The sequence below is a fragment of the Danio rerio genome, chromosome 17 (genome assembly GCF_049306965.1).
Source record: "Danio rerio strain Tuebingen ecotype United States chromosome 17, GRCz12tu, whole genome shotgun sequence".
NCBI classification, from domain to species: Eukaryota; Metazoa; Chordata; class Actinopteri; order Cypriniformes; family Danionidae; genus Danio; species Danio rerio.
Window position 1 is genome coordinate 9,357,727 of NC_133192.1, and position 24,817 is coordinate 9,382,543.

At 34.8% G+C, this 24,817-nt stretch overlaps 2 protein-coding genes across 4 annotated transcripts in view; one reads left to right on the plus strand and one right to left on the minus strand.

Annotated features, from left to right (window-relative positions):
- The first annotated feature begins 950 nt into the window (after positions 1-950).
- On the plus strand, positions 951-18,835 carry slc18b1 (solute carrier family 18 member B1). Of its 3 annotated transcripts, none has more exons than XR_012392726.1 (14): positions 951-1,032; positions 1,507-1,640; positions 1,783-1,878; positions 1,966-2,039; positions 2,518-2,665; positions 6,417-6,573; positions 9,040-9,176; positions 9,265-9,366; positions 10,582-10,673; positions 14,678-14,778; positions 14,991-15,065; positions 15,136-15,229; positions 15,344-15,390; positions 17,494-18,835. XR_012392726.1 is itself a non-coding variant. In XM_005158600.6 (14 exons), the coding sequence occupies exons 1-14, from the start codon at positions 1,011-1,013 to the stop codon at positions 17,579-17,581; spliced, it is 1,362 nt and encodes a 453-aa protein (XP_005158657.1). In that variant the 5' UTR covers positions 951-1,010; the 3' UTR covers positions 17,582-18,835.
- ahi1 (Abelson helper integration site 1) overlaps positions 18,836-24,817 on the minus strand; it is a 38,659-nt gene continuing 32,677 nt past the window's right edge. Inside the window, exons 23-27 of the mRNA NM_001319989.1 lie at positions 24,259-24,321; positions 24,006-24,168; positions 23,836-23,927; positions 19,355-19,434; positions 18,836-19,263 (exon numbers count right to left, since the gene is read on the minus strand). Of these exons, the coding sequence (NP_001306918.1) occupies positions 19,104-19,263; positions 19,355-19,434; positions 23,836-23,927; positions 24,006-24,168; positions 24,259-24,321 (558 nt within the window). The 3' untranslated portion in view covers positions 18,836-19,103. The remainder of the gene's footprint in view (positions 19,264-19,354; positions 19,435-23,835; positions 23,928-24,005; positions 24,169-24,258; positions 24,322-24,817) is intronic.

Sequence of the window (24,817 nt, forward strand, 5' to 3'; positions counted from 1 at the left end):
GTCCCTGCTGTGTCAATTGCCAGTTCTGTGTGGAGTTTTCATGTTCTCCCCGTATTGGTGTGGTTTCCTCTGGTTTCCCCCACAGTACAAAGACATGCGCTATAGGTGAATTGAATAAACTAAACCAGCCATAGTGTATGTGTGTGTATGAACGTGTATGGATATTTCCCAGTACTGGGTTGCAGCTGGAAGGGCATCCGCTCTGAAAACATGCTTGATAAGTTGGCAAATTCTTCCTCTGTGGCGACCCCTGATAAATAAGGGGGCTAAACCGAAGAAAAATGAATGAATGATAACTAATATCCCACTCTCAGATATGTATTAACACATTCAACATTGCTGAGTATTTCACAATTCACTTCCAGACAATGTTTTTTCTTTCTTTCTCGGTGTATCAATGAAGAAAAGTTAAGGGCTGAAATTATTTAATAAGAATGCGATTTTGCACATAATCTAGCACTGACCTCTAGATGACGCCCTAAATGTGGTAGAAATGTGGAAATAGAATCTCACTTATGTTAGCGAACTCGTTCGTATTAATGAACCGAATCACTAAACGACTCACTAATTGTCTGCATCATTTTGGACTTGTATGGAACAAAAGAATAAAAAAACGATTAATTTAAGATATTATCCCATTATTGCTTTTATTATTATGTTTATTATTATGTTTATTTTTACGCGTTAAAATGGAAGAATAATTCGCCTTGAAAACACTGTTTTATCTTCAACATGAATACTTGACAAAACTTAACCTCTTTCAAAATAAAACCCTATTCTGTGTGTTTTTTGATAAAGGATGCTGTCACTTGTTTCTAATATTTGTAAACAATGTTTCTCACCTCACAACTGGCAATTTTATTCCCGAAAAACAAATGAGTGAGAGAGTCGGTTTGGTTGAATCATTGTAATGAATCAGTTCAAAAGAATGATTCTTTTGAGATTCGAACATCACGGTTGAGTTTCCCAGCTGACAGTTTGAACACGCGGTAGGAGTTTACACGGCGACAATGGAAAATCATGAAGACAGAGGTATGTAAATACATTTTTTTCTATGTTGTTGCTGTCTTTTTTATCATTAGCCGCTTTTTGGCTCTTAAAATCTTTTGGTGAGTTTGCCTGTGACAACATAAGTTATAATGTATTGGAGGTAACTTATAGTTGTTTTTATATTGGCACAGTCAGACTTTTTTCCTTAATAATATAATTCAGAAAAGTATTGTTTGCTCATTTTAAATAGCGAAATCATATTAGCAGCCAATGACTATCAAAATACAACATTCTCAGTCAATTAAATAGCGCTAAAGTTTTAAAGTCATGTTTACATGGGAGTTCAAACCGAATATCCATAGTTACGTTAGCGTGATAAACAATATAGGGACTGTGTCGAAACTTGAAACTGAACGAATGTGGTAATATATAACCAACTTTACCTCACTAAGTAACCTTACACTCGAGCAGTTTACACTGTTTACTGATCAACGAATGTATGTGAACTTCATGTAGGTGATTCTTCGCCATCACAGACTACAGGCGCTAAAATGTCCAGACAACAAATACTGACAGTTATTGCAATGGCCTCCATAAACTTCGGTTCAATGATTTGCTATTCCATTCTGGGACCATTTTTCCCAAATGAGGTAAATGTATGATATTTAGTTTGGCTATACTACTTTGACAGTAAATGCATTAGTCTGTTCAAAGTTCTTAAACCTTTAAAGTCTGCTATTAGAGTGAAATATTCTTGCATTTTCATATGATGATATTACTTTATTTTTCTAGGCAAAGAAGAAAGGTGTCAGTCAAGCTATGATTGGTTTAATATTCGGCATTTATGCATTATGCACTTTGGTGGGCTCTTTGATACTTGGTAAATATGTAAGTTAATCATTATTTGAGAAGATAAAAATGCTCAGCTTTCCATAATGTATTGTCCGCTTTATCAACACTTGACCTCTGTTTCAGATTGTCCAGATAGGAGCCAAGTTTATGATTGTGGCAGGGCTTTTCTTGTCGAGTGGGTGTACTGTACTCTTCGGGTTAGTATATTTGTGTTGTCTATTAGCTTCTAGGGTCATTTATGTGCTAAATTATAGCTAAATGTTAATACAAGTTTATTTTTGGTGGATGAGACTAGGGCTGCACGATATTGAAAAAATCTGACATTGCTATATTTTATTTTGCTGCGATTTTTATTGAGATATCAATACAATTCTGGCAGATGACTTGAATAGCTCTATTTGGGGAAACAATATATTAACTCTGATTGGAATAATCTTGCTAATGTAATGTAAAATGTAAACACTGTACACATTGCTGATCAACAATAATAATCCCAACTCTACATTGTAGATACGGCGATGTGATTATTGTGAATGCACACATTGCGATATCGATGCTGAAATGATATATTGTGCAGCCCTAGATGAGACCATGGATGAGAAATATTGGTGACTATTAAACTTATGAGACAGATGTTTTAGTATTTCATCAATAATGAAATCATTTGTTTTGCAGGTTTCTTGACAGAGTGTCTGACGGGACAGTATTCATTGCTCTCTGTTTTATCACACGCTCCATCAATGCAGTTGGATTTTCCGCCGCCATTACATCATCTTTTGCTGTTTCAGCAAAGATTTTCCCCGACAACATAGCAACTGTTTTGGTGAGCTGTGGTCAGTTGTTGTTTTTCAATGCAGTAATGCTGTTTTGGAGTAAGCTGACAAAGGAAGGCTTATTACACGTCACAAAAGATGTGCTGTCTCTCAAGAGAATCGTCTTTAGATTCAGTTATTCAGTCTGTCTGGATATTTAGTTTCTCACGGTTGAGGCAAATGCACTGTGATTGAGTTTTAACAACAAGAGATGCTCACATTTATCGGCCGCTGATGTTTGTTGGCTGATTTTTAAGCTATGTCTAATAATGTGAAAAGAGCAGATATAGATGGTTTATTAATTCAATTCAGTTCATCTTTATTTCTATAACACTTTTACCATGTAGATTTTGTCAAAGCAACTTAACGTAGGAGATTATAGTAAATTTAAACCACGTCAGTCCAGTTTTCAGAGTTGAAATTCAGTTTAGTTCAGTTCAGTGTGGTTTAATTTTCACCACTAAAAGTACAAACACTGAAGAGCAAATCCATCGATGTGCAGCTCCACAAACCGAGCAAGCCAGTGGCAACAGTAGCGAGGAACAAAATTTGGAGACAATGAGTTGCACATATTTTGAACAATCCAACGTTTTTCCTCAGATCAAAAAAATTAAATATATGAAAATATAACCACAAATTAGGGCCGCACGATATTGGAAAAATTGGATTTTGCGATGTGTTTAGTTTTTCTGTGATATGAATACAATTTCACCAGATAGCTTGTAAATAGCTTTATTTGGAAATAAATCATTCATTTAGATTGATTGATTGATTTTTGTAAGGGTGTGAATCGCGTATATAAAAACAAAAACAAAGTGCAAGCAAGAAAAATTACAATAGAGCAAAGAAAAAAGTAAAATAAACATTGCTTTATGCTTTTCCAGAAAGTCAAACAGTATTTAGGGACAGAAATTAAATAGTGAAATGTAAAATAACACTGTCTTTGTTGTATTATTAATTCAGTAAAATTATTCTTCATTAAAGTTACAAATGTACTTTTTTGTGGCTGAATGCTTTAAACTCTCTTCAGATGTCTTTAAAACACATGCAATTTAAAAAAAAATCCTGGTTGCCTTAAATTTTTAAGCTGAATCAAATTAACCTAATGAGTCCATTGAACTTCTATTTTGTTAAACTGACTTAAAACAGCTTGCATAACTTAAATTAAGTTAGAACATGATTAACTTGGTTTAATAAGTTACAATAACCTAAAAACATAAGCTGTCAGGACTAATTGATCATATAATATTTTACAGTGTGCCGATGATAACGGTTCACTCTGTTATGGTTATATTTTGCAATGACTCCAAAAATATCATGTATTCTTAATTGTTTTGCTGTTCAATTTAAACTCAACATTGCATATTCTGCGATGTGACTATTGCGTACACACACATTTCGATATCGATGGTGAAGTGATATATTGTGCAGCCTTATTACTAATATAATACTATTAAAACTAAATATAATCTGTACAAAATATCAGGCCTGAGTTGATATGTACAAAATAGCAAATTTAATCCTTATTCATTCAAATTTATTGCAAGAAAAAAATAGCTTGTGCTGTATGCAATTGAATTCATCAATATCATTGCTGGAATCGGTCAAAAGGTTTTTTTTGGATTTGGCCAAAACAAGTCCTACTGGTTAGGGCTAGACATGGCACAATAACAGTTTTTAATGTTTACCTCGGTTTGAAAAAGTAAAGTTTTTAAAACTGCCAAAATTTTCTGCTATACCGTTCCTACAATATATGTAGTTTTTTTTTACGTTTTGTTTTAAGTTTTTTAAGACAACAGTATCTTCAGCAGAAAACATTTACAATATGTTTTTTAAATTGTAATGAAATTTGTGTTTTGGAACCTAATGAAGAAATCAAAAGTCAATAATTCATTTGACCTGACATGTTTACTGTTCCAAAATATTTTTAAAGTTTCTTAAAATAAAATATATTGTGTTTAAAGGGAAAAAAAGTTTTTGTTTTTTACCCAGACATTTAAAAATAATATATTTTACAGCAGTAATCACAATACCGTGAAACCGTGATATTTTGTCCAAGGTTATTATATCGTCAGAATCTTATACCTGCCCATGCCTAGTTAGGGCTGCACGATATTGGAAAAAATCTGAGATTTTTCTGCGGTAAATATTGTGAAATGAATACAGTTTCATAAGATGCACTATTTGATGGTTTTCCGGGGAGTCTTCCAGTATTCAGGTACAGAAATTTAATCACAATTCAAAAATGTTTTTCCTACGTTGTTTTGTCTCGTTTCTAGTCCAAATATCAAAAAAAATAATAATTCTTGGATCAAGTAAAAAATATTGTTTTGTTTTCATCTTTAGAAGAAATATGTCAAAATCAAGAGTTTTTTCTTATAAGAAGTAAAATTATCTTGTTTTCGCTTTGAAATGTACATATTTGCACTAGAACCAAGACAAAAATTGTAAGTAATACAGTAATTAAACACAATTCTGTAGCTCCTGGTCAACTATTTTTTAGACTCAAATTTGCATATCTCGCGATGTATTGCGATACTAAAACTATATATTGTCCAGCCCTACTACTGGTGCATTCCAGTTTTAATACTTCCATTAGTGCTAAAATCTTAGCAAAGTGCTCATTCAGATTTTACTTTTCATATTGTGTGAAATACTATAAAAGGTTTGTAAAATTTCAAAGGGGTGGCACTGTGGCGTAGTGGGTATCACTGTTGGCTCACAGCAAGAAGGTCGCTGGTTTGAGCCCCGGACTCTGGAGTTTGCATGTTCTCTCTGTGTTCACGCGGGTTTCCTCTGGGTGCTACAGTTTCCCCCACTGACCAAAGACATGCGCTATAGGTGAATTGGATAAGCTAAATTGTCCGTAGTGTATGTGTGTATGTCCTGGTTCTCTGGGTTGGGGGTTGAGCATTGGGCTAATGACCCACCTCATAAAAATTAGATGTTAGGAAACACCAACATGGTGTGGCTAAATATCAACTTCGATATATAAACGACCCTGGAGGTAAGTAAGTAAAGTTTCAAAGATTGAAGTGCTTATTAAATGGAGTTTTCCAAAAGAAAAAGACGATCTGAAAATGTCTGGAACAATTCGTCAGTAATTCCTCCCTCACCCCTTGCACGAGCATTCATAGGTTTATAGCATATTTGCATAACACAAGTGTATGGCCTTCATTGGCTGTCCAATCAATGTCTGCATTGACTCTCAAACACTGTAATTGTAGGTGAAGTTAGGTTTATTTTGGCATTGTCTACTGGCAATGCACTTAATTGAAGACCTGGATCTATCTGATATTGCAAAATTTCACAATCATCATCATTATTGTTCATATTACCATGTTTAGAAGTGCCGAAGAAGCCTCCAGAGCAAATATTGTAATTTGTTTTCCAGTCACAACAGACTTGGCCAATCTGACCAATCAGAGCAAAGTAGGAACGGCGGGGTATAGAAAGACCAGATTCTTGAACCAATTGATTCAAATACTGACATAAAAGATGTTATAGTGCAGTGTTTCTCAACCACGTTCCTGGAGGACCACCAACACTGCATCTTTTCGATGCCTCCTTTGTCTGTCACACCCATTACAGGTCTTTCAGTCTCTGCCAATGAGCTGATGATCTGAATCAGGTGTGTTTGGTGAAGGAGAGCTGGTGGTCATCTAGAAATGTGGTTGAGAAACACTGCTATTATGTATATTGTAAAAATGTAATGTTTTGTAAAATGTGGGATGGATGTAATGTGATGTTGTGTTTTCACAGGGCTTTATGGAGATTTTTACAGGACTTGGCCTGATTCTGGGGCCTCCATTGGGTGGTTGGCTGTATCAGGCGTTCGGATATGAAATCCCATTCGTTTTCACAGGATGTCTTCTGTTTGCCACAGTTCCTCTAAATATGTGGATTTTGCCAAGCTTTGGTTAGTGTGGATTTCATTCATTCATTCATTTCCTTTCTCTGATTTATCAGGGGTCGCCACAGTGGAATGAACTGGCAACTATTCCAGCAGATGTTTTACGCAGCGGATGCCCTTCCAGGCTGCAACCCAGTACTGGGAAACACCCATACGCTCACATTCACACTGACACTATGGCCAATTTAGTTCATCCAATTCACCTGTACCGCATGTCTTTGCACTGTGGGGGAAACCGGAGCACCAGGAGGAAACCTACATTGTTTTCATAATTGCATTTTAAGTCTATTGCATTTAGCATGTAGGGTGTGTCTCAATTAGCACCCTTGTTCAGTAGTCAGTGCACTGACTTAGCCATTTTAAGTGCTGTCTCAAAAGAATTCTTCAAGTGGACTGAAACTTTCACACCATGAAAACTTATTAATGTGCACTATGCGCCCTTAATGGAAGATCTGAAGTGCAAAATAGGAGTCACATGACGCACATCATCAAACAAAATCACAAATAAGAGATGTTTTTTTTATGAATTAGTTATTCATTTATTTTTAACATGAACAAACATAGCTAGATAGGGTAGGAAAAATCTAGCAAACATTTTAATCGTTTAATGGTCAAAATGTTTCTGGTATGTCAAACAATCAAATGATTTAGCTATAATGTACTTTTTCAAACACTTAGTAAAGTTAATATATATGAATTATAAGTTCATAAATTCCGATTTTGATGATGTACAATGAGGACATTCTCATATCACATTCAATGTGTAGTGAAAAAGCTCATCAGTGCCATAAATTATACTTATAATATTATTATAGGGGTATTAAGTTACATTATATAGAGATAGTACGTCCAAAAATTAAAATTCTGTCATCATTTACTCAAAACCTATTCAAGCTTCTTTCTTATCTTGAATGCAAAATAACATATTTTGAAGTATGCTGGTATTATTGATTTCCACAGTATTTTTTTTTCCTACTCAGTGGGTGCAAGCAACTCACATTCTTCAAAATATCTTCTTTTGTGTTCAACAGAAGAAAGAAACTCCCCACCAAGCAATTTTGTGTTTAGACGTCTAATAGACATCTAAATGTAGATGGCTTGGGTAAAGCAAGTCTAAATTTGAGCTGTCAGTGAAAATCTAATAGACATCTAAAAATAGACCAAAACTAGACTAGTCATCACATAAAGATTAGACAGATTTCACATATGTAGTTGTTTATTTTTTGTGTTTGATGACTTAATGGCTTTTTTTTAGATGTCTATTAGATGGTCACTGACAAGACTTGAACCTGCGACTTTGCTGGGAGGCGACAGTGCTGAACACTTAGCCACTGTGCCGCACCTAGTTTGGATTTCATAGTGGTGTAATATTAGTTGTTGTTTTCATAATTGCATTTTAAGCCTATTGCATTTAGCATATATGGTGCATCTAAATCAGCACATCATCATCAAACAGTCATGAATAGGAGATGTTTTTTTAAAAAGAATCAGTTATTCGTTTATTTTTAACGTGAACGAACATAGCTAGATAGGGTAGGAAAAATCTAGCAAACATTTTAATTGTTTAATAGTTGAAATGTTGCCGGTATATCAAACAATCAAATGATTTAGCTATAATGTACTTTTTTTTAAAAATAGTAACGTTAATATTATATATATATATATATATATATATATATATATATATATATATATATATATATATATATATATATATATATATGAATTATTAGTTCTGTTGTTCATAAATTCCAGTTTTGAAGTATAGTTATAATATTATAGGGATATTAAGTTAGATTATATAGGGGTAGTTCATCCAAAAATGAAAATTTTAAAAATCATTTACTCACACTTGTTCAAAATCTATTTGAGTTTCTTTCTTATCTTGAATGCAAAATAAGATATTTTGAAGAATGTTGTATTCTATAGTATGTTTTCCCTGCTCAGTGGGTGCCAGCAACCCACATACTTTAAAATATCTTCTTCCCACCAAGTAATTTTGTGTTTAGACATCTAATAGACATCTAAATGTAGATCGCTTGGCTGAAGCAAGGATAAATTTGGGCTGTCAATGGAAATCTAATAGACATCTAAGAATAAACCAAAACTAGACTAGTCATCACATACAGATTAGACAGATTTCACATATGTAGTTCATTTTTTTTGTGTTTGATGACTAGTCTAGTTTTGGCCTTTTCTTAGATATATATTAGCCTATTTCTATTTCTTAGATGTCTTGTTTTATCTTTTAGACATCTATTAGATTTCTTTTAAAAACCAAAAAAAGTTTGCTGGGTCATAATGGTTTAAAAGCACATGTGGAAAAATAAATGATGAGGTAATTTTCGTTTTTTGGGGGAACAATCTATTTAAGTTTTGTCATTAGATTGTGATTGCCATGTGTCTATTTATATTATTATCTGTCCTCCAGCCATAGAGATAAATGTGTCTGTTTGTCTCATTCTTATATAGATGCTGTTCCTTCCCAGAATTCTTTCCTCAGACTCTGTACCAGAATAAAGATCCTCCTCATCTGCTTTGTGGTGTTCACAATGAGTTCAGGACTTGGGTTCCTGGATGCAACTCTGTCTATATTTGCCATTGAAAAGGTTCATATGTTTTATTTATGCATTATTATATAAACTCAACCAGGAAAAATATTCAAATAGTTTTGCTCCAAAATCTTTGTGTGAACAGCTGAAGCTCAGCGCTGGTTCAGTGGGGCTCCTCATGATTGGACTCTCTCTGCCGTACGGGGCGGCGTCACCTATCTTTGGTGTGATCAGTGATAAATATCCTGTAAGTCAACAATAATTATCTATCTCTCCATCCATTCTACATTAAATCTATTCTATCAATCGTTCGTTCGTTCTATTGTTCTATCATTCTATTCTATACCATTCTATCAATCTTTCGTTTTATCATTTGTTCTATTGTTCCATCTAGCTTCTGCTCTATCATCCTATCTAACATTCTGTTGTTCTATATACCATTCTATACTTTTATCTATTGTTTGTTTTATTGTTCTATCTATTGTTCTATCAACTGTTCTATTGTTTTATCTATCGTTCATTCTGTCGTTCCATTCTATCTATATACTATCATCCTGTCTATCATTCTACTGTTCACTTTACCATTTTATCTATCGCGTTTTATTGTTCCATTTACAGTTCTATCTACCGTTCTATCATCCTATCTATCCTTCTATTGTTCTGTTTTACGGTTCTATCGTTCGTTCTATCGTTTTATCTATTGATCTGTTATTCTAGTTACTGTTCTATCATCCTCTATCACTCTATCATTCTATCTATCTATCTATCTATCTATTTATCTATCTATCTATCTATCTATCTATCTATCTATCTATCTATCTATCTATCTACCTGTCTGTCTGTCTGTCTATCTGTCTATCTATTTATCTATCTATCTATCTATCTATCTATCTATCTATCTATCTATCTATCTATCTATCTATCTATCTATCTATCTATCTATCTATCTATCTATCTATCTTTCTATTTGTTTGACCATCTAATTTTCTTTATTTTTGAACATATTAGATTTTATATGACAAAGTTTGCTAATGATTTTAAATCGATGTTTGTTAAATATAAGTGTAATTCAAATGTAATTTTTTGAGAAAAAATATCATCTGTGCAGTCAGTGTTTCCCACAGACTTGCACTCTATCTGTGGCGACATTTATATAACATATTATATATATTTTAAGTTGAATTTTGTGTTAGTCCGAAATAACACAGAAGACAGGCGGATTGTAAATGCAGTTTGACTCTGCCAGCACTGAGCTCTCAAATGGTACTGTATCAGCCATGATAGAAAATACTGAAAGAAAATAACGTAAAACTTCTCTGAAACAAGTCAGTTTTTTAAAAGATACATTCATATTAAAACACCAGCATATTTTGATTTTAAAATATGCAGTGCTCATGTTTATTAAATAGATTCAAAGTTTTTTTACAGCTCCCAGCTGTAAAAAAAAATATTCTCTGTTCAGTCATTTAGGAAGTGGATGATGGTGATTGGAGGAATGGCCACAGCCGTGAGCTTCTGCTTCCTCGGCCCACTTCCTTTTTTCCATATAAGAAGGTAAAACATTACTTAGCAATTTTCTGAATGTGATAGGTCATATCATGTTTTTTTATCAAGCTATTTCTGCCTTTATTTTGATAGAACAGTGTAGATATTGACAGAAAGTCAAGTTGGAGCGTTGAAATTTGGAACTTTTATTGACAGTAAAATTGTATTGACTGCAAATGTGGAGTCGAGAGGCGTCATTTTACTAGCATTTTCATACCAGTAGCACTATTGCAAGCAGCAGCAACAAGTATAATTCATAGAATTGTCCCTTTTAGTGTGTTATTTTAGTGGACTTTAATTTTTTCCGGTGAGCATGTGTGGTTCATGCATGAATAACTATAGTGGTACATGACTGGAATATTGAGCTATTCTGAATTTTAACCATGGCACATCAACAAGCTAGTTGACCCTATGCTCCAATGCATTTGGATGGCAGAACTTTCTGTATCCAGTGTGAAAGCCACTTAACATTATGCAGTGCCCACTAGGATTGGGCCGATAGACGACGCCAACGCCGATGGCCAATAGACAACACGATGCTGAGCCAGCATCGCCGATTCTCTGCCCCGCCCCCGTCGCAAACCCGCTCGCGAAAAAATACACACTCAGGCGCCGTGTACACTAATATGTACCTAGCATTTCCGAACAGCCTTCAGTCTGCTGAAAACGAACATCACGTGACCACACACACAGCCACACATTGTCATGTGCTCCTCTGAGCTCCAGAGACAGAGAGCAGTGCACGTCCGACAGTTTATCAAGGATGTACCGCTGGATCGCATCTCACTATAGTTTTTAAACGTGATATTTAGACATCCCAAGTCTCCTGGAAGTTCTGGGAGTCTCTATGCATTTGCGGGAATCATAATGCCGGCAAACGAGTGAGTCTTCAGAAACGTCGGGCACACTCTATCAAACGTCATGAGGGAAACGGTTTGAATTTCCGCTTAGTAAAAAAAACATTAGTGTGCCATTTGGGACAACACTACATACATGTACTATGCTGTTGAGTGTGTAAGTACATAGTGCATGAGTGCATAGTGTGCAATTTAAGACGCAGCTTATATCTCATAATATTTTTTCTTCTGGAGAAAGTCTTAGTTGTTTTATTTCGGCTAGAATAAAAGCAGTTTTAATTTTTTTAAAACACATTTTAAGGATAAAATTATTGGCCTTTAAGCCGTAATTTATTTCGATAGTTTACAGAACAAACCATCGTTATACAATAGATTGCCTAATTACCCTAACCTGACTAGTTAACCTAATTAACCTAGTTAAGCCTTTAAATGTCACTTTAAACTGTATAGAAATGTCTTGAAAAATATCTAGTCAAATATTATTTACTGTCATCATGGCAAAGAGAAAATAAATCAGTTATTAGAAGCGAGTCATTAAAACTATTATGATTAGAAATATGTTAATAAAATCTTCTCTCATTTGAACAGAAATTGGGGAAATAATAAACAGGGAGGCTAATAATTCAGGGGGACTAATAATTCTGACTTCAACTGTACTCTATATTAAAAGTCTTTCAATATTTGATATTTGCTCTTATTTTTATCGTACAACTTTTATTTCTCTATCATTTAGATTCTATTGTTAATATTATTAATATTGTTTTGTAATAGTTGTTCTTGTTTTAAGATCACAAGTGGTTTTGTAAGCTTTTCACTGCACATCATGCTGTGCATGACTCTGTATGTGGCAAATAACATTCGAATTTGATTCGAACATTGATTTGAATTGCATGTGTTTCAGTATTTTAGATCTGTAAAACAGCGTCTTTTGGACATTACAACAATGACACTAATAAAAAACACCACCAGATTTAACCTCATTAAGTGGGAATTATTTAAATTGGGGATTTTTTGTTAATTTTAGGAGTACAATGTATGCATTTGGAAAGGCATACAAATATTTTTTTTTTGTCCTCAGGACATCTCCAACTTAAACAGTTAGCATATCAGTTACTATCTGTTTTCTTATGGTCATAAACACTTACTGTTTGTGGTTTTTGTAACTAATAAAGCCACTTAATTGTAAATACATTTATATAAATATTTTTATTTTTTATTTGCACAGTCAAAAAAATTTAATAGTGCACATATTACACTTAAACTATCTGTGTATATACAGTATATAACTTCAGATTGTTTATTGTTTACCTTATTTTAAACTTATTTAAATGTCATTGTGTGTTCTTGTGTTGATATGCATGTATGTATCCTGAGCTCCTGAAAAAACACACAAAAAAAATCCTTGTGTTTGCACACACTTAGCACACTAGTTCTGAACCCGAGTTATGCATATAGTGTTTAACTCCTGCAGGAATGACCTGCTTTAAACTTTGCGAATGTTGTTCATGCTCAAGCCTCAACATTATGCCCTAAAGGACTCTTAAAAGTATAAAAAGCATAATGTGACTCCTTTAGAGTCATATGACCCCCCCACCCCCCTACAGCCCTCCAACCCCATATATTCTGTAATATACAAGGAGGGAAAAGCAGGCATTGATATTCATAGTAGGAAGTCAGTGGTTACTGTTTTCCAACATTTTTCAGTGTATTTGTTGTGTTCTATATTATTTCATACTATATTTTAAATTATATATATATATATATATATATATATATATATATATATATATATATATATATATATATATATATATATATATATATATATATTCTATAACAGAAAAAAGAAGCTTGATTTGTGATATACACCCACCAGCCACTTTATTAGTTATTAGGTACACCTTACTAGTATACGCTTGGACCCCCTTTTGCCTTCAGAACTGCCTTAATCCTCTGGCATATATTCAACAAGGTAATGGAAATATTCCTCAGTGATTTTGGTCCATATTGGCATGGTAGCATCAAGCAGTTGCAGCAGATTTGTTGGTGCAAATCTACTGTTCCACCACATCCCAAAGCTGCTCTATTGGATTGAGCTCTGGTGACTGTGAAGGCCATTTGAATACAGTGAAGTCATTGTCATGTTCAAGAAACCAGTCTGAGATGATTTGCACTTTTATGACATGGTGCGTTATCCTGCTGGAATTAGCCGTCAGAAGATGGGTACACTGTGGTCATAAAGGGATTCACATGGTCAGCAACAATACTCGGGTGGGCTGTGGCGTTGACGCAATGCTCAATTGATCCTAAAGGACCCAAAGTGTGCCAAGACAATATCCCCCACACCATTACACCACCACCAGCAGCCTAAACCGGTAATACAAGGAAGGATGGATTCATGCTTTTATGTCGTTGATGCCCAATTCTGACTCTACCATCCGAATGTCACCGCAGAACTCGAGACTAATCAGGCAACGCTTTTCTAATCTTCTTTTGTCCAATTTTGGTGAGGCTGTGTGAATTGTAGCTTCAGTTTCTTGTTCTTAGCTGACAGGAGTGGCACCAGGTGTGGTCTTCTGCTGCTGTAGCCCATCTGCCTCAAGGTTGGACTTGTTGTGTGTTCAGAGATGCTCTTCTGCAGACCTCGGTTGTAACGAGTGCTTATTTGAGTTACTGTTGCCTTCCTATCAGCTGAAACCTGTCTGGCCATTCTCCTCTGACCTCTGTCATCAACAAGGCATTTGCGCCCACAGAACTGCCGCTCACTGGATATTTTCTCGTTTTCTGAACATTCTCTGTAAACTCTAGAAATGGTTGTGCGTGAAAATCCCAGTAGAACAGCAGTTTCTGAAATACTCTGACCAGCCCGACTGGCACCAAATCACCTTTCTTTCCCATTCTGATCCTTGGTTTGAACTGCAGCAGATCGTCTTGACCATGTCTACATGCCTAAATGCATTGAGTTGCTGCCATGTGATTGGCTAATTAGAAATTTGTGCTAACACAGTTGGACAGGTGTACCTTATAAAGTGGCCGGGAGTGTATGAGTAAATTATTTTCATTTTTGGGGGAACTATCCCTTTAATCCCTCAGAATTAATTTTTTTTTTAGGTTTTGTTAAAGCACAAATGCCTCAGTAATGTTTGTTTTTTTCAGTCAGCTCTGGCTCACCGTCCTCATGCTGGTGATTGTGGGCTTTTCTCTGTGTATGACCTGCATCCCCACTTTCGCTGAGATGATCGCTTGTGCACAGTGAGGCAAATACACCATCATACAAATCCACACAAACACATCTAGTCTGTGCTGCCTTATTTTTACGTTAAGCCATTTAAGAGGTTATTATGACTTTAATTCTCAGCTATGTTACTCTAGATTCCTGGAATGGTTTGAATAAGTGCAGTTAACCCTTAAAGTGATATATACAACAATACAGAGCTGTTATATATATTAAAAACATGTTTTGTTGCAGTGAATATGGCTTTGAGGAGAGCTTGAGTACGCTTGGATTGGTGTCAGGACTGTTTTCTGCAGTTTGGTCTGCTGGGTGTGTATTGAATTCATTTGTTTAAAAATATTGATATAATCATCACTTATTAATCACTTTCATATTTAAGGATGTTTTTCGGGCCGACTATTGGAGGATACATCACAGAAGCACTGAACTTTGAATGGAGTGCAGGGGTTCAAGGCGCACTCGCTTTTCTTGCTGTAAGAACAAGTCTTGTGCAAATAAAAATTCATTTTATAATACATAAATATCATATGAATGATTTTTTTGTTGATGAATGTTCATTTGTTGGCTTGTGTTTTCTTTGACTTTAGGCTTTACTACAAGTAATATATTTCACAATAGAGGACATACAAAAAAAGTAAGTGTAGTTTTACTTAATCACTAAAATACTTTTATGATTGTATGACCATAGAATGTTTTTGCACGTTGTGTGTGTGTGTGTGTGTGTGTGTGTGTGTGTGTGTGTGTGTGTGTGTGTGTGTGTGTGTGTGTATATATAGTATTGAAGTCAAAATTATTAGCCCCCCTGAATTGTTCACCCCCTGTTTATTTTTTCCTCAATTTTTGTTTAACTGAGAGCAGAGCAGATTTTTCAACACATTTCTAATCATAATAGTTTTAATAACTGATTTCTAATAACTGATTTATTTTATCTTTGCCATGATGACAGTAAATAATATTTGACTAGATATTTTTCAAGACACTTCTGTACAGCTTAAAGTCACATTTAAAGGCTTAACTGGGTTAATTAGGTTAACTAGGCAGGTTAGGGTAATTAGGCAAGTTATTGTATAACGATGGTTTGTTCTGTAGACTATTGGAAAAAATATATAGTTTAAAAAGGCTAATAATTTTGACCTTAAAATGGTGTTTAAAAAATTAAAAACTGCTTTTATTCTAGCCGAAATAAAACAAATAAGACTTTCTCCAGAAGGAAAAATATTATCAGACATACTGTGAAAATTTCCTTGCTCTGTTAAACATAATTTGGGAAATATTTAAAAAAGACTAATAATTACTAATAATTATAACTAATAATTCTGACTTCAACTGTGGATATATATATATATATATATATATATATATATATATATATATATATATATATATATATATATATATATCTATGCGATATGGCTGTATATCGGCACTGCTGGGGCACTAAGGCACTCGGTCTACGGCCTTAAGCCAATGCATGCCTCCCACTAGTTCTGATATCCAGCCATATCGCTCTGCCTCTAGTGTGATATTGTGTTTATACAACAGTTTTATGGCATAATTGTGTGTATAAATAAGAAAATCAAACACAGTGGGCCCTATCATACACCTGGCGCAATGAGGTGAAAGACGTGTTTGCTGCCATTTGTTGCTATTTGCAGACTAAAGCAACCTCAATTTTCTAGTTTTGTGCCATGTTGTTTAAATAGTAAATTTATTGTACCACTTTGTGAACTCATGGGTGTGCTGCTCTAGAAAAGAAGTGTGTTAAGGCGCATTGTTGGTGTGTTAGTATTTTGAGGAACTAAAATAGACTGAAAAGCTGAAAGCAGGTCTAAAGTCCATGCATCTTAAAAGCTTGCACATTGCTTAATACACACAGGATGTGCAGCAATACACAAATATCTTTAAAAATGAAAAAAAATTAAAGGATTAAAATATTTCAAAAATATTTTTACATAAATATAAAAACCACTACCTCCATCTCGGGGGACTTTTTCAGTTTGTTCATGGCAATTTGCTTTGGTATAATGATATTATTATTAGTAGTAGTAGTAGTAGTAGTATGTGCATATTTATATTTGTTTTATTTAAAACAAGCTTAGATGTGTCCAACTGCCAGCTTTAGGACCATATGGAGCATAAGAATAGGACGTGTGTTCGGATATAACTCTGTTGTTTGATCACACTTCATTATTATTGTTCATTTATTCATTTGCTGGAAATTAGAACTGAATTTAGAACTGAACAAATCTTTGCGCTTAACAAACTAAATTAATCATGTAGGCTAATGAATGTCTTTGTGTAAAAAACGTTTCCTTATCCACAAATTAGAGAAAGAGAAAGCAAAGAGGCCGATTGGAGGAGGCTCATTCTTTATCCTTGCGCTGCAAATGGTCTTTAACTGTTTTTGCTCTAGTTCAGTTTTTCCACTCACAAAGTCTGCCATGTACATAGCAAATGCGCCATGGCATTTGAATTATTCTCTAGAGTAATGTCTTAAGTGATGACAAAACAGGTGATTTTGCTCACATTTCAAGATTACAAGGCTGAACGGCATGAAATGCCATTAGTCTAGAGACATTTCCCAGTATTTGTCTGGTGCAATCTGGATTTCTGGTTTACATCTATTACATTTAAAAAAAGAAAAAAAAATGCCTTGGCAATTAGCTATAGTAAATCTGTTTTATTTTATTTATCATTGCTTTAAATGCTAATTTATTTTTTTGTTTGTTTGTTTCAGGTCTAAAAACGCCAACCAGAATGAAATTTCAGGAGAAAAATCTCCTCTTCTCCCCAAGACAGATGATCTCAGAGCAGACATCAGCTGAAATAATCCAGCGCAAGCTTTTAAACAGAAGAACACACTTCATCATATTGCTGCTAAACACAGGTGATGTGGAAGATGACAAACATGAAGGTCAATTCAACCAAAAGCATCTCATGTTTTATTTTGAGATGGACTTTTTACGCAGTATATGATGAAAGTCCTGTAAGCAGATTGCACTCAGAGCTGAAACGATATGTATAAAAGCTGAATCTTTATCTGTTTACACCAGAGCTGAGATGAGCCTGGTGATTTACCCAATCTGTAGAAAAATAGATAGTAATATACATATTCTATCACTAGACAATCCTGCTCAACAAGGGTTAGTTGTTTAATTTGCTTTATTCATATTAAATGCTGTTTGGATGATCAAATACTGCTCTTAACAGTAGTAGCATTTCATACATTTCAGGCAAAGAGTGAATCAGTTATTATGAAAAAATATTATTTAGAGTTATATGGGTATACATTTATAAAGCATCAAGAGTTCCTTGTGTATATAATAATTCATTACCTCTTATGCAGTGCGTCTGAGCAAAGTACAATAGATTATATATGAAATCTAATGGACTAGTGAAAGAATGGGATTTTTGTTACTTAACACAGATTACCCGTCTAGCCCTAGTTTGTGTGTGGCTGACCTCATTAAACCTGATTTAACAGATTTACCACCATTTCTACACATGTACAGGTTTAGAAAATACATTTAACACATTTTCTTAGTGAGATCCTTTAGCTCAAAACACTAAATCATAGGTCTTAAACTCAATTCCTGGAGGGCTGCAGCTCTTCATAGTTTTGCTCCAAACGTAATCAAACACAGCTCATCCAACTAATCAATGTATTCAAGACTACTTGTGTTTAGAACAGGGGTGTCCAGACTCGATCCTGCATAGTTTAGCTCCAACTTCCTTCAACACGTTGCCTCGAAGTTTCTAGTATACATAGAAAGAACTTGATTAGCTGGTTCAAGTGTGTTTAATTGGGGTTGGAACTTAAATATGAAGCAAACCGGCCCTCCAGGACTGAGTTTGGGCACCCCTGGTCTGGTTGTCTTGAACAGCTTGATATGTTGGATGAGCTGTGTTTGATTAGGGTTGGAGCAAAACTGTGCAGAGATGCGGCCCTCAAGGAATTGAGTTTGAGACCCATGCTGTAAATGTTGTGAAAGAATACAAACAGAACTGTTTTGTATAAATATATATATTGTCAGTTGTCATTAACCCTTGTGCTAAATAAATAAAAAGGTTCATTCCCATGTGGAAAAATTATTTAGTATTATTAGATAACTCCACCGCTGGAGTTGTTGCCGTTACATTTGTAATCTTAACTTACTTTAAATGAAACGTATAAACATAAAATATGTACAAAACAAAACAAAAAAAACTGTACAAAACTAATCTAAAACTATACATTACAAACGTATCCAATTACAAAATAGACTTTTTAAAAATAAGGCCAACTATAAAAATAAATTATCAGAAAGACGTATTTAAGTTTCTATGTCTGTAATTCCGTCATAAGCATCAGACCAGATCCCGTAAGTTCAATCCTTCACCTTCAAACGCACCGTTGGCTTGGCCGAGTTTGGGAAGAGGTCTCCTTCTTCTGGAAGATCCTGAAGATGGAGGCAGATCTTCAGAGGGAACTTCAATCCGCTTCACCTTTTTCTTCTTCTTTTTTCTTCTGTGAAGAAAACAAGTGAAGAAACTTATATGAATAATACGTGTACAATTGATGCATAAATGACAGGAAGACATGACGTTTGGATTCATACGTGGTGGAGGAGGCTTCAGCATCCGTGTCCAGCTCTGAGATGATCTTCAGCTCTCCAGAGGCACTGATGGCTGCGGACATCTGAAACATCAGGGTCAAAATAAAACACATTATCATAATCAGTGATTTTAAAGAAGTCGACAGAACCCAAAAACACTGAAAGATTAAAAGCACAACCTTTTTTATTTAAATATCTAAAAACCATTAGAATGGTGTCATACATTTTTGCTGACTAAAGGGCTGTTCACTCCAGGTGATGGTGAGGTTTAACGCTTTGTGACTAAACAAAAAGCACCAATTTTACACCATTAGGTGTAAAAGCGTCATATTTATAGAAATGCCTCATGCTCGTTTTTTCACCAGTCTTATCCACCAATCAGATTGGGACTTTTGTTCATGTGCTTGGAGCTGCTGCATTTACAGAAACACCACTTGGAGGCACTCAAGCGCAAAACAGTGGAGCTGATCCCAGTTTTACTATCATTTAATGAAGAAGATGCCCTGAGGCATGAAGAATGTGGAGCTGCTTTCATCATTGGTGTCTGAACACAAAGCTGTATGATAAACACAACTACAATAATGTCAGTAGGAGTGGAGATTTGATAGGAGTTGATGGTGAGTTTCATTTCACTTTTCTTTCCTGACTTTCAACATCATTAAGAGCCATCTAAAGTCAGGGGCTAATTTCAGTGGTTGAAAGAGTACTGAAAAATCATACTTAAGTACCATTACTTGCCTAAAAATGTGAGAGGGTGCTCGCTGCAGAGCCATTTGAGGAGAGCTGAGCTCCAGCGAGGGGGAGCATGAGCTGTTGCTCCTCCTCCTGTAAGCTGTTTTAATGCGTACACCAACCCCACCCCTAACCCTACCCCCAGTGACATCACTCGTAGAAGAAGTGCAAAAAAGGTGGAGCTCAAGCTTAAGCTCCCCCTCGCTGGAGCTCAGCTCTCCTCAAATGGCTCTGCAGCGAGCACCACTTGAAAAATGTAGTGCAAGTAAAAGTATCTGTTGTAAATATTACTCAAAGGATGAGTAAATAGTAGCTATTTTAAAAGTAATCAATAGTAGTGAGTATTGCGCTTTTAAAAGCTGATGCATTAGCATGTAATTTGTGAATGTTTGTAAACGTAATATTCTGTTGTACATTTAGCTATTGCCCAGCAGGCACACGTCAGAAGACGTTAATATTAGGTTCGATTTAGGTTGCGATGTCAGGTGACCAAAATTCAATGTCTAGCCAGCATCTAATGACAACATTATTTTGATGTCTAATAATGACGTCAAATGATGTTGATATTTGGTTGATTTTAGAAAGTGACCAAAATCCAATGCCAAGCCAACATCTTAAACCAACGACATATTGACGTCAAATACTGACTTTTATTTGTCAGGTATGTCAACCAAAATCCAACATCTGATAGACAAGTCAAGCTGTAACATTATTAGACGTTGATATTTGGTTCATTTTACGTTGAATGTTTTCTAATCCCATAGACAAGAAAACAAAGTAGTGACTATAGGTTGAATGAAAGAAGTTAAAGTATCTATACTGCTCTAAAAATATACTCAAGTGAAAGTAAAAGCAGGCTTTTTATTTTTTTGGTGTTTTCACCTTTATTGGATTGGACAGTAAGAGAGTTTTAACAGAAAAGCATGGTTTAGAGAGAGGCGAAGGATCGGCATAGCCGCGCTAACCACTACACCACTGGCACCTACAAAGGTAAACATTTTAAAAGTACTTGGTAAATTACAGTTCTTAAGAAAAACTACTTAATTACTGTAATTTGAGTATTTGTTAATTGTTATATTCACTAATGGCTAATTTTTGCGCGTTCACTCTGCTAAATGAAAATGAAAATCGCGTGGCATCTAAAAAACTGCTGACGATAAACGTCACGATAAAAGGGTGTACAAATGATCAATTAACATTATCCCAAAGGTTTTGAAGAATGTTTAAATCCAGAAAAATAAGCAATGTTAACTAGTGAGTAGTATTATAATAAAACACATGAAATTTAACATGAAAAGCAAGGAGACTACAGTTCGTTTGCCAACCCCAGAATGCTCATAACTGCAAAAAAAACTGTAAAAACACACGGCTGGACTGACAGGGTTTCTGCAGATATCATAATGTCAAATTTAAGACTTTTTAAGACCATTAAGTATTAAATTTAAGACTTAGATCACAATTTCAAAAACATGCATATTCATAAGGAGAAAATATAAATATAATAATAAATGTATTCAAATTAAACAGTACTAAAGACAGGTTAGATGCACTATTGAACTACAGGAAAAAAAAACATCTTAAGCCTGATTTACACTTGGCACCGCATCGCACATCTCACGAAACGGAAGAGGCTTTTATAACTGATGTGTTCGCTGTTGTGATATTCTTTAAAACGACAGGGGCCAGTCAAAAGAAACTGACCGTGAAGACAGACGGATAAACAGAGAAGTCGGAAGTTTCCGGAACTACGTCATATCATTAACATCTTTCAAGATTTTAAACTAGTTATATTTTATTATTTTTATAATTATTAATAATGATTATGAAGATTTTTTTAAAATCAAACTTTGATGCATCACTTGCTTTTGTTCATATTTCGGACAGTTTTACCTGTTAAAGTTAAATATTAATGACAACAAAACATGACTTGCTCTACAATTATATTTTTTTATTATGGCAAGAATAAAAGAAAAAAAAAAGTACACTTACTAAAAAATACTGATGTTTTTTACTTGTTATTTTTTTATTTTGCCCACCCAACAATTCACACATTACTGTCTGGCTAGTTTTTTTCCTCTACTTATAAGCTAAAAACACAATAATGGTCCAACATTCCTGACCATTATCACTAATAAAGCCTAGAAATAGAGCATCAGTGTATTGTAAAACGATAGGTTTAAATATTCCTTTCCAGTTATCAAAGAAATAATGTTACTTAATTTTATTTTGTAGCCATTACATTTATCATATTACATGTATATATTACAATTGTAATATATATACACACATCAGTGTAAAACCTATTAATGGTGGAAAATCATATTCAGTAATATTAAAACCACCTGGGTCTCCAATTTTGCATACCCTCTCTTTTTGGCTTTAACAAACATATCCTTCAGGTTTTTCCAAACTTTTACAACAACTTTCCTCCTTTGCCATGGCTGTTGCAATTTCTGGCCAAGAATTATTGGTCATCTGGTTATCTCTATGATCACGGATCTGTTTTAGACAAAATCTCTTCAAAGTGATTAATCTTCAAATCAAATGCGGCACCGCGCAAACTGTTTTTCTCAAGTCGCCACCCAAAATAATGTTGCGTGCATCCAAAGCGAACCTCCGCAAACACATCGATGATGTCACATTCGAGTTCAATAACTGAAAGCTGATTGGCTATTGCATGTTAGTCTCATTTGTAGTTGTAGTACCGCAAATTACATTTGGACTAGTGAAATAAAAAACTACAACACCACGAAAACCAAGCAACAACAACAAAGAATTTAAATGAGCTGTAGATGAAGCGTTACATGGACATCGGAAAAATAAGACCTGTGCAAAAATAGAACAGCGAATTTAATTCTATAAAATTTTTAGATTTTAGACTTTTTAAGACCCTGCGGAAACCCTAGATTGAGCCCCTTCCCCGGAGAATCATCAATCTGTAGCGATCGATGATTGGCTGCTGGTCTATTCAATTCAATTCAGCTTTATTTGTATAGCGCTTTTACAATGTAGATTGTGTCAAAGCAGCTTCACATAAACGGTCATAGTAACTGGATCAGGGTAGTTCAGTTTTTAGTGTTTAAGTTCAGTTCAGTTTAGCTCAGTTCAGTGTGATTTGAAATCATTACTGAGAGTCCAAACACTGAAGAGCAAATTCATCGGTGCGTAGCTCTACCAATCCTGAACCATGAAATTCTAGTAGGCGGGGCTTCATTCGCCATAGTGACCGTTAAACTTTTGCCCATTCAAAACTATTTGAGTGATATGTCTTCAGTTTGACAGTTTTGGGCTTTGCTAATCGGAGACAAACTACTCAAGTAAACAATGAATGATTATTTTCTATTTTTATAGCATTCTTTTTGACTTGTATTGTGATCAACATTTGGGCTGGTTATAGATGCGTTCATAAGCCACTCGTAACAATTTAATATTTTGGCCAAATAAACAAAAAGATTTGCACATCACACTATTCCAAGTTGGTAAATGATCAGAATATCCCATCACTGCCAGTGAGATGAAGCATGTGTTGATGCTAATGAAGTCACACACCCTCAATTTCCAGTTTGCACTGATAGAAAGCCTAAAATCAATTTGATTTTGTCTAGAAAAAAACAGCGTTGCTTCTTCTACGCGTGATCATGAGCAGAAGAACATGAAGCAATGCTTTGAGATATAAAAAAATCTCTGCTGCTTTCGTTGCGAACACTGACTAGGGAAAATAAATACCTTTTAAAAGATCCTCATGTTATTACCTGAACTGGTGTTGCATGCTCCGCTTCCTCAGGTTGATCTATCAGTGACGGTTGTGCTTCTAAAGCTCTTGACAGCTCCTCATCAAAGTTCCCTATGGAAAACGCACATGAATTTAGACAACATGATGTAAAATAAATGGACTTTCTGTTAACAAACCCTATTCACAAACCTTCATCAGCCACATAAGATGCTGGGAAATATCCCTCCTGCCCACTGACCAGTCGGCCAAACCACCAGCTGTCATTGTCTTTATACAGCACATGAACCACGTCACCCCGCCGCATCGACAGCTCGTCCGACCTATTGGCTCTGTACTCGTATAAAGACACAACCTAGAGAATATTGCAGAAAGGACGACAGAAATTGAGCTAATGTCAAAAGTAATACTAGTCAGCATATAATTAAAGCAAATTAACGCTTACCGTCTGATGAGCTTGACCCAAATCTGTCTCTACTTGTTGAGAGAATTCATAATCATGGAAACTCTGTGAACATTACCATAATCTTTCATTTAGAAAGTGTGACATACATAACACATCAGCAAAACTAATTCATCTTTAATCAAAAACACAGATCTTATACTATAAAATATTAAGATTAGTTAATAGAATAATCTTTAATTAGAAAGTGTAAGATCTAACATTCAGAAAACATCAGCAAATCCAACTTGTCTAAATTGCTAAATACATATTTTCATACAACCTAAAATTAATAAGTTCACTAACCTTTTGCCAAAGTATCTAGTTGAACTCAGAATTATTAGCCCCCCTGAATTATTAGACCGCTTGTTTATTTTGTCCCTAATATCTATTTAACTGAGAGAAGTTTTTTTTTTTCAACACATATAATAACTGATTTATTTTCTCTTTGCCATGATGACAGTAAATAATATTTGACTAGACATTTTCAAGACACTTCTATACAGCTTAAAGTGACATTTAAAGCCTTAATTAGGTTAACTAGGAAGGTTTGGGTAATTAG

What these genes read in the sequence shown, in the direction of transcription:
- slc18b1 (XM_005158600.6), top strand. Translation starts at nt 1,011, where the DNA reads ATGGAAAATCATGAAGACAGAG. An exon ending in TGATCAGTGATAAATATCCT is followed by an intron (nt 9,367 to 10,581) that starts GTAAGTCAACAA and finishes TTCTCTGTTCAG; the next exon opens with TCATTTAGGAAGTGGATGAT. An exon ending in CCTTTTTTCCATATAAGAAG is followed by an intron (nt 10,674 to 14,677) that starts GTAAAACATTAC and finishes TGTTTTTTTCAG; the next exon opens with TCAGCTCTGGCTCACCGTCC.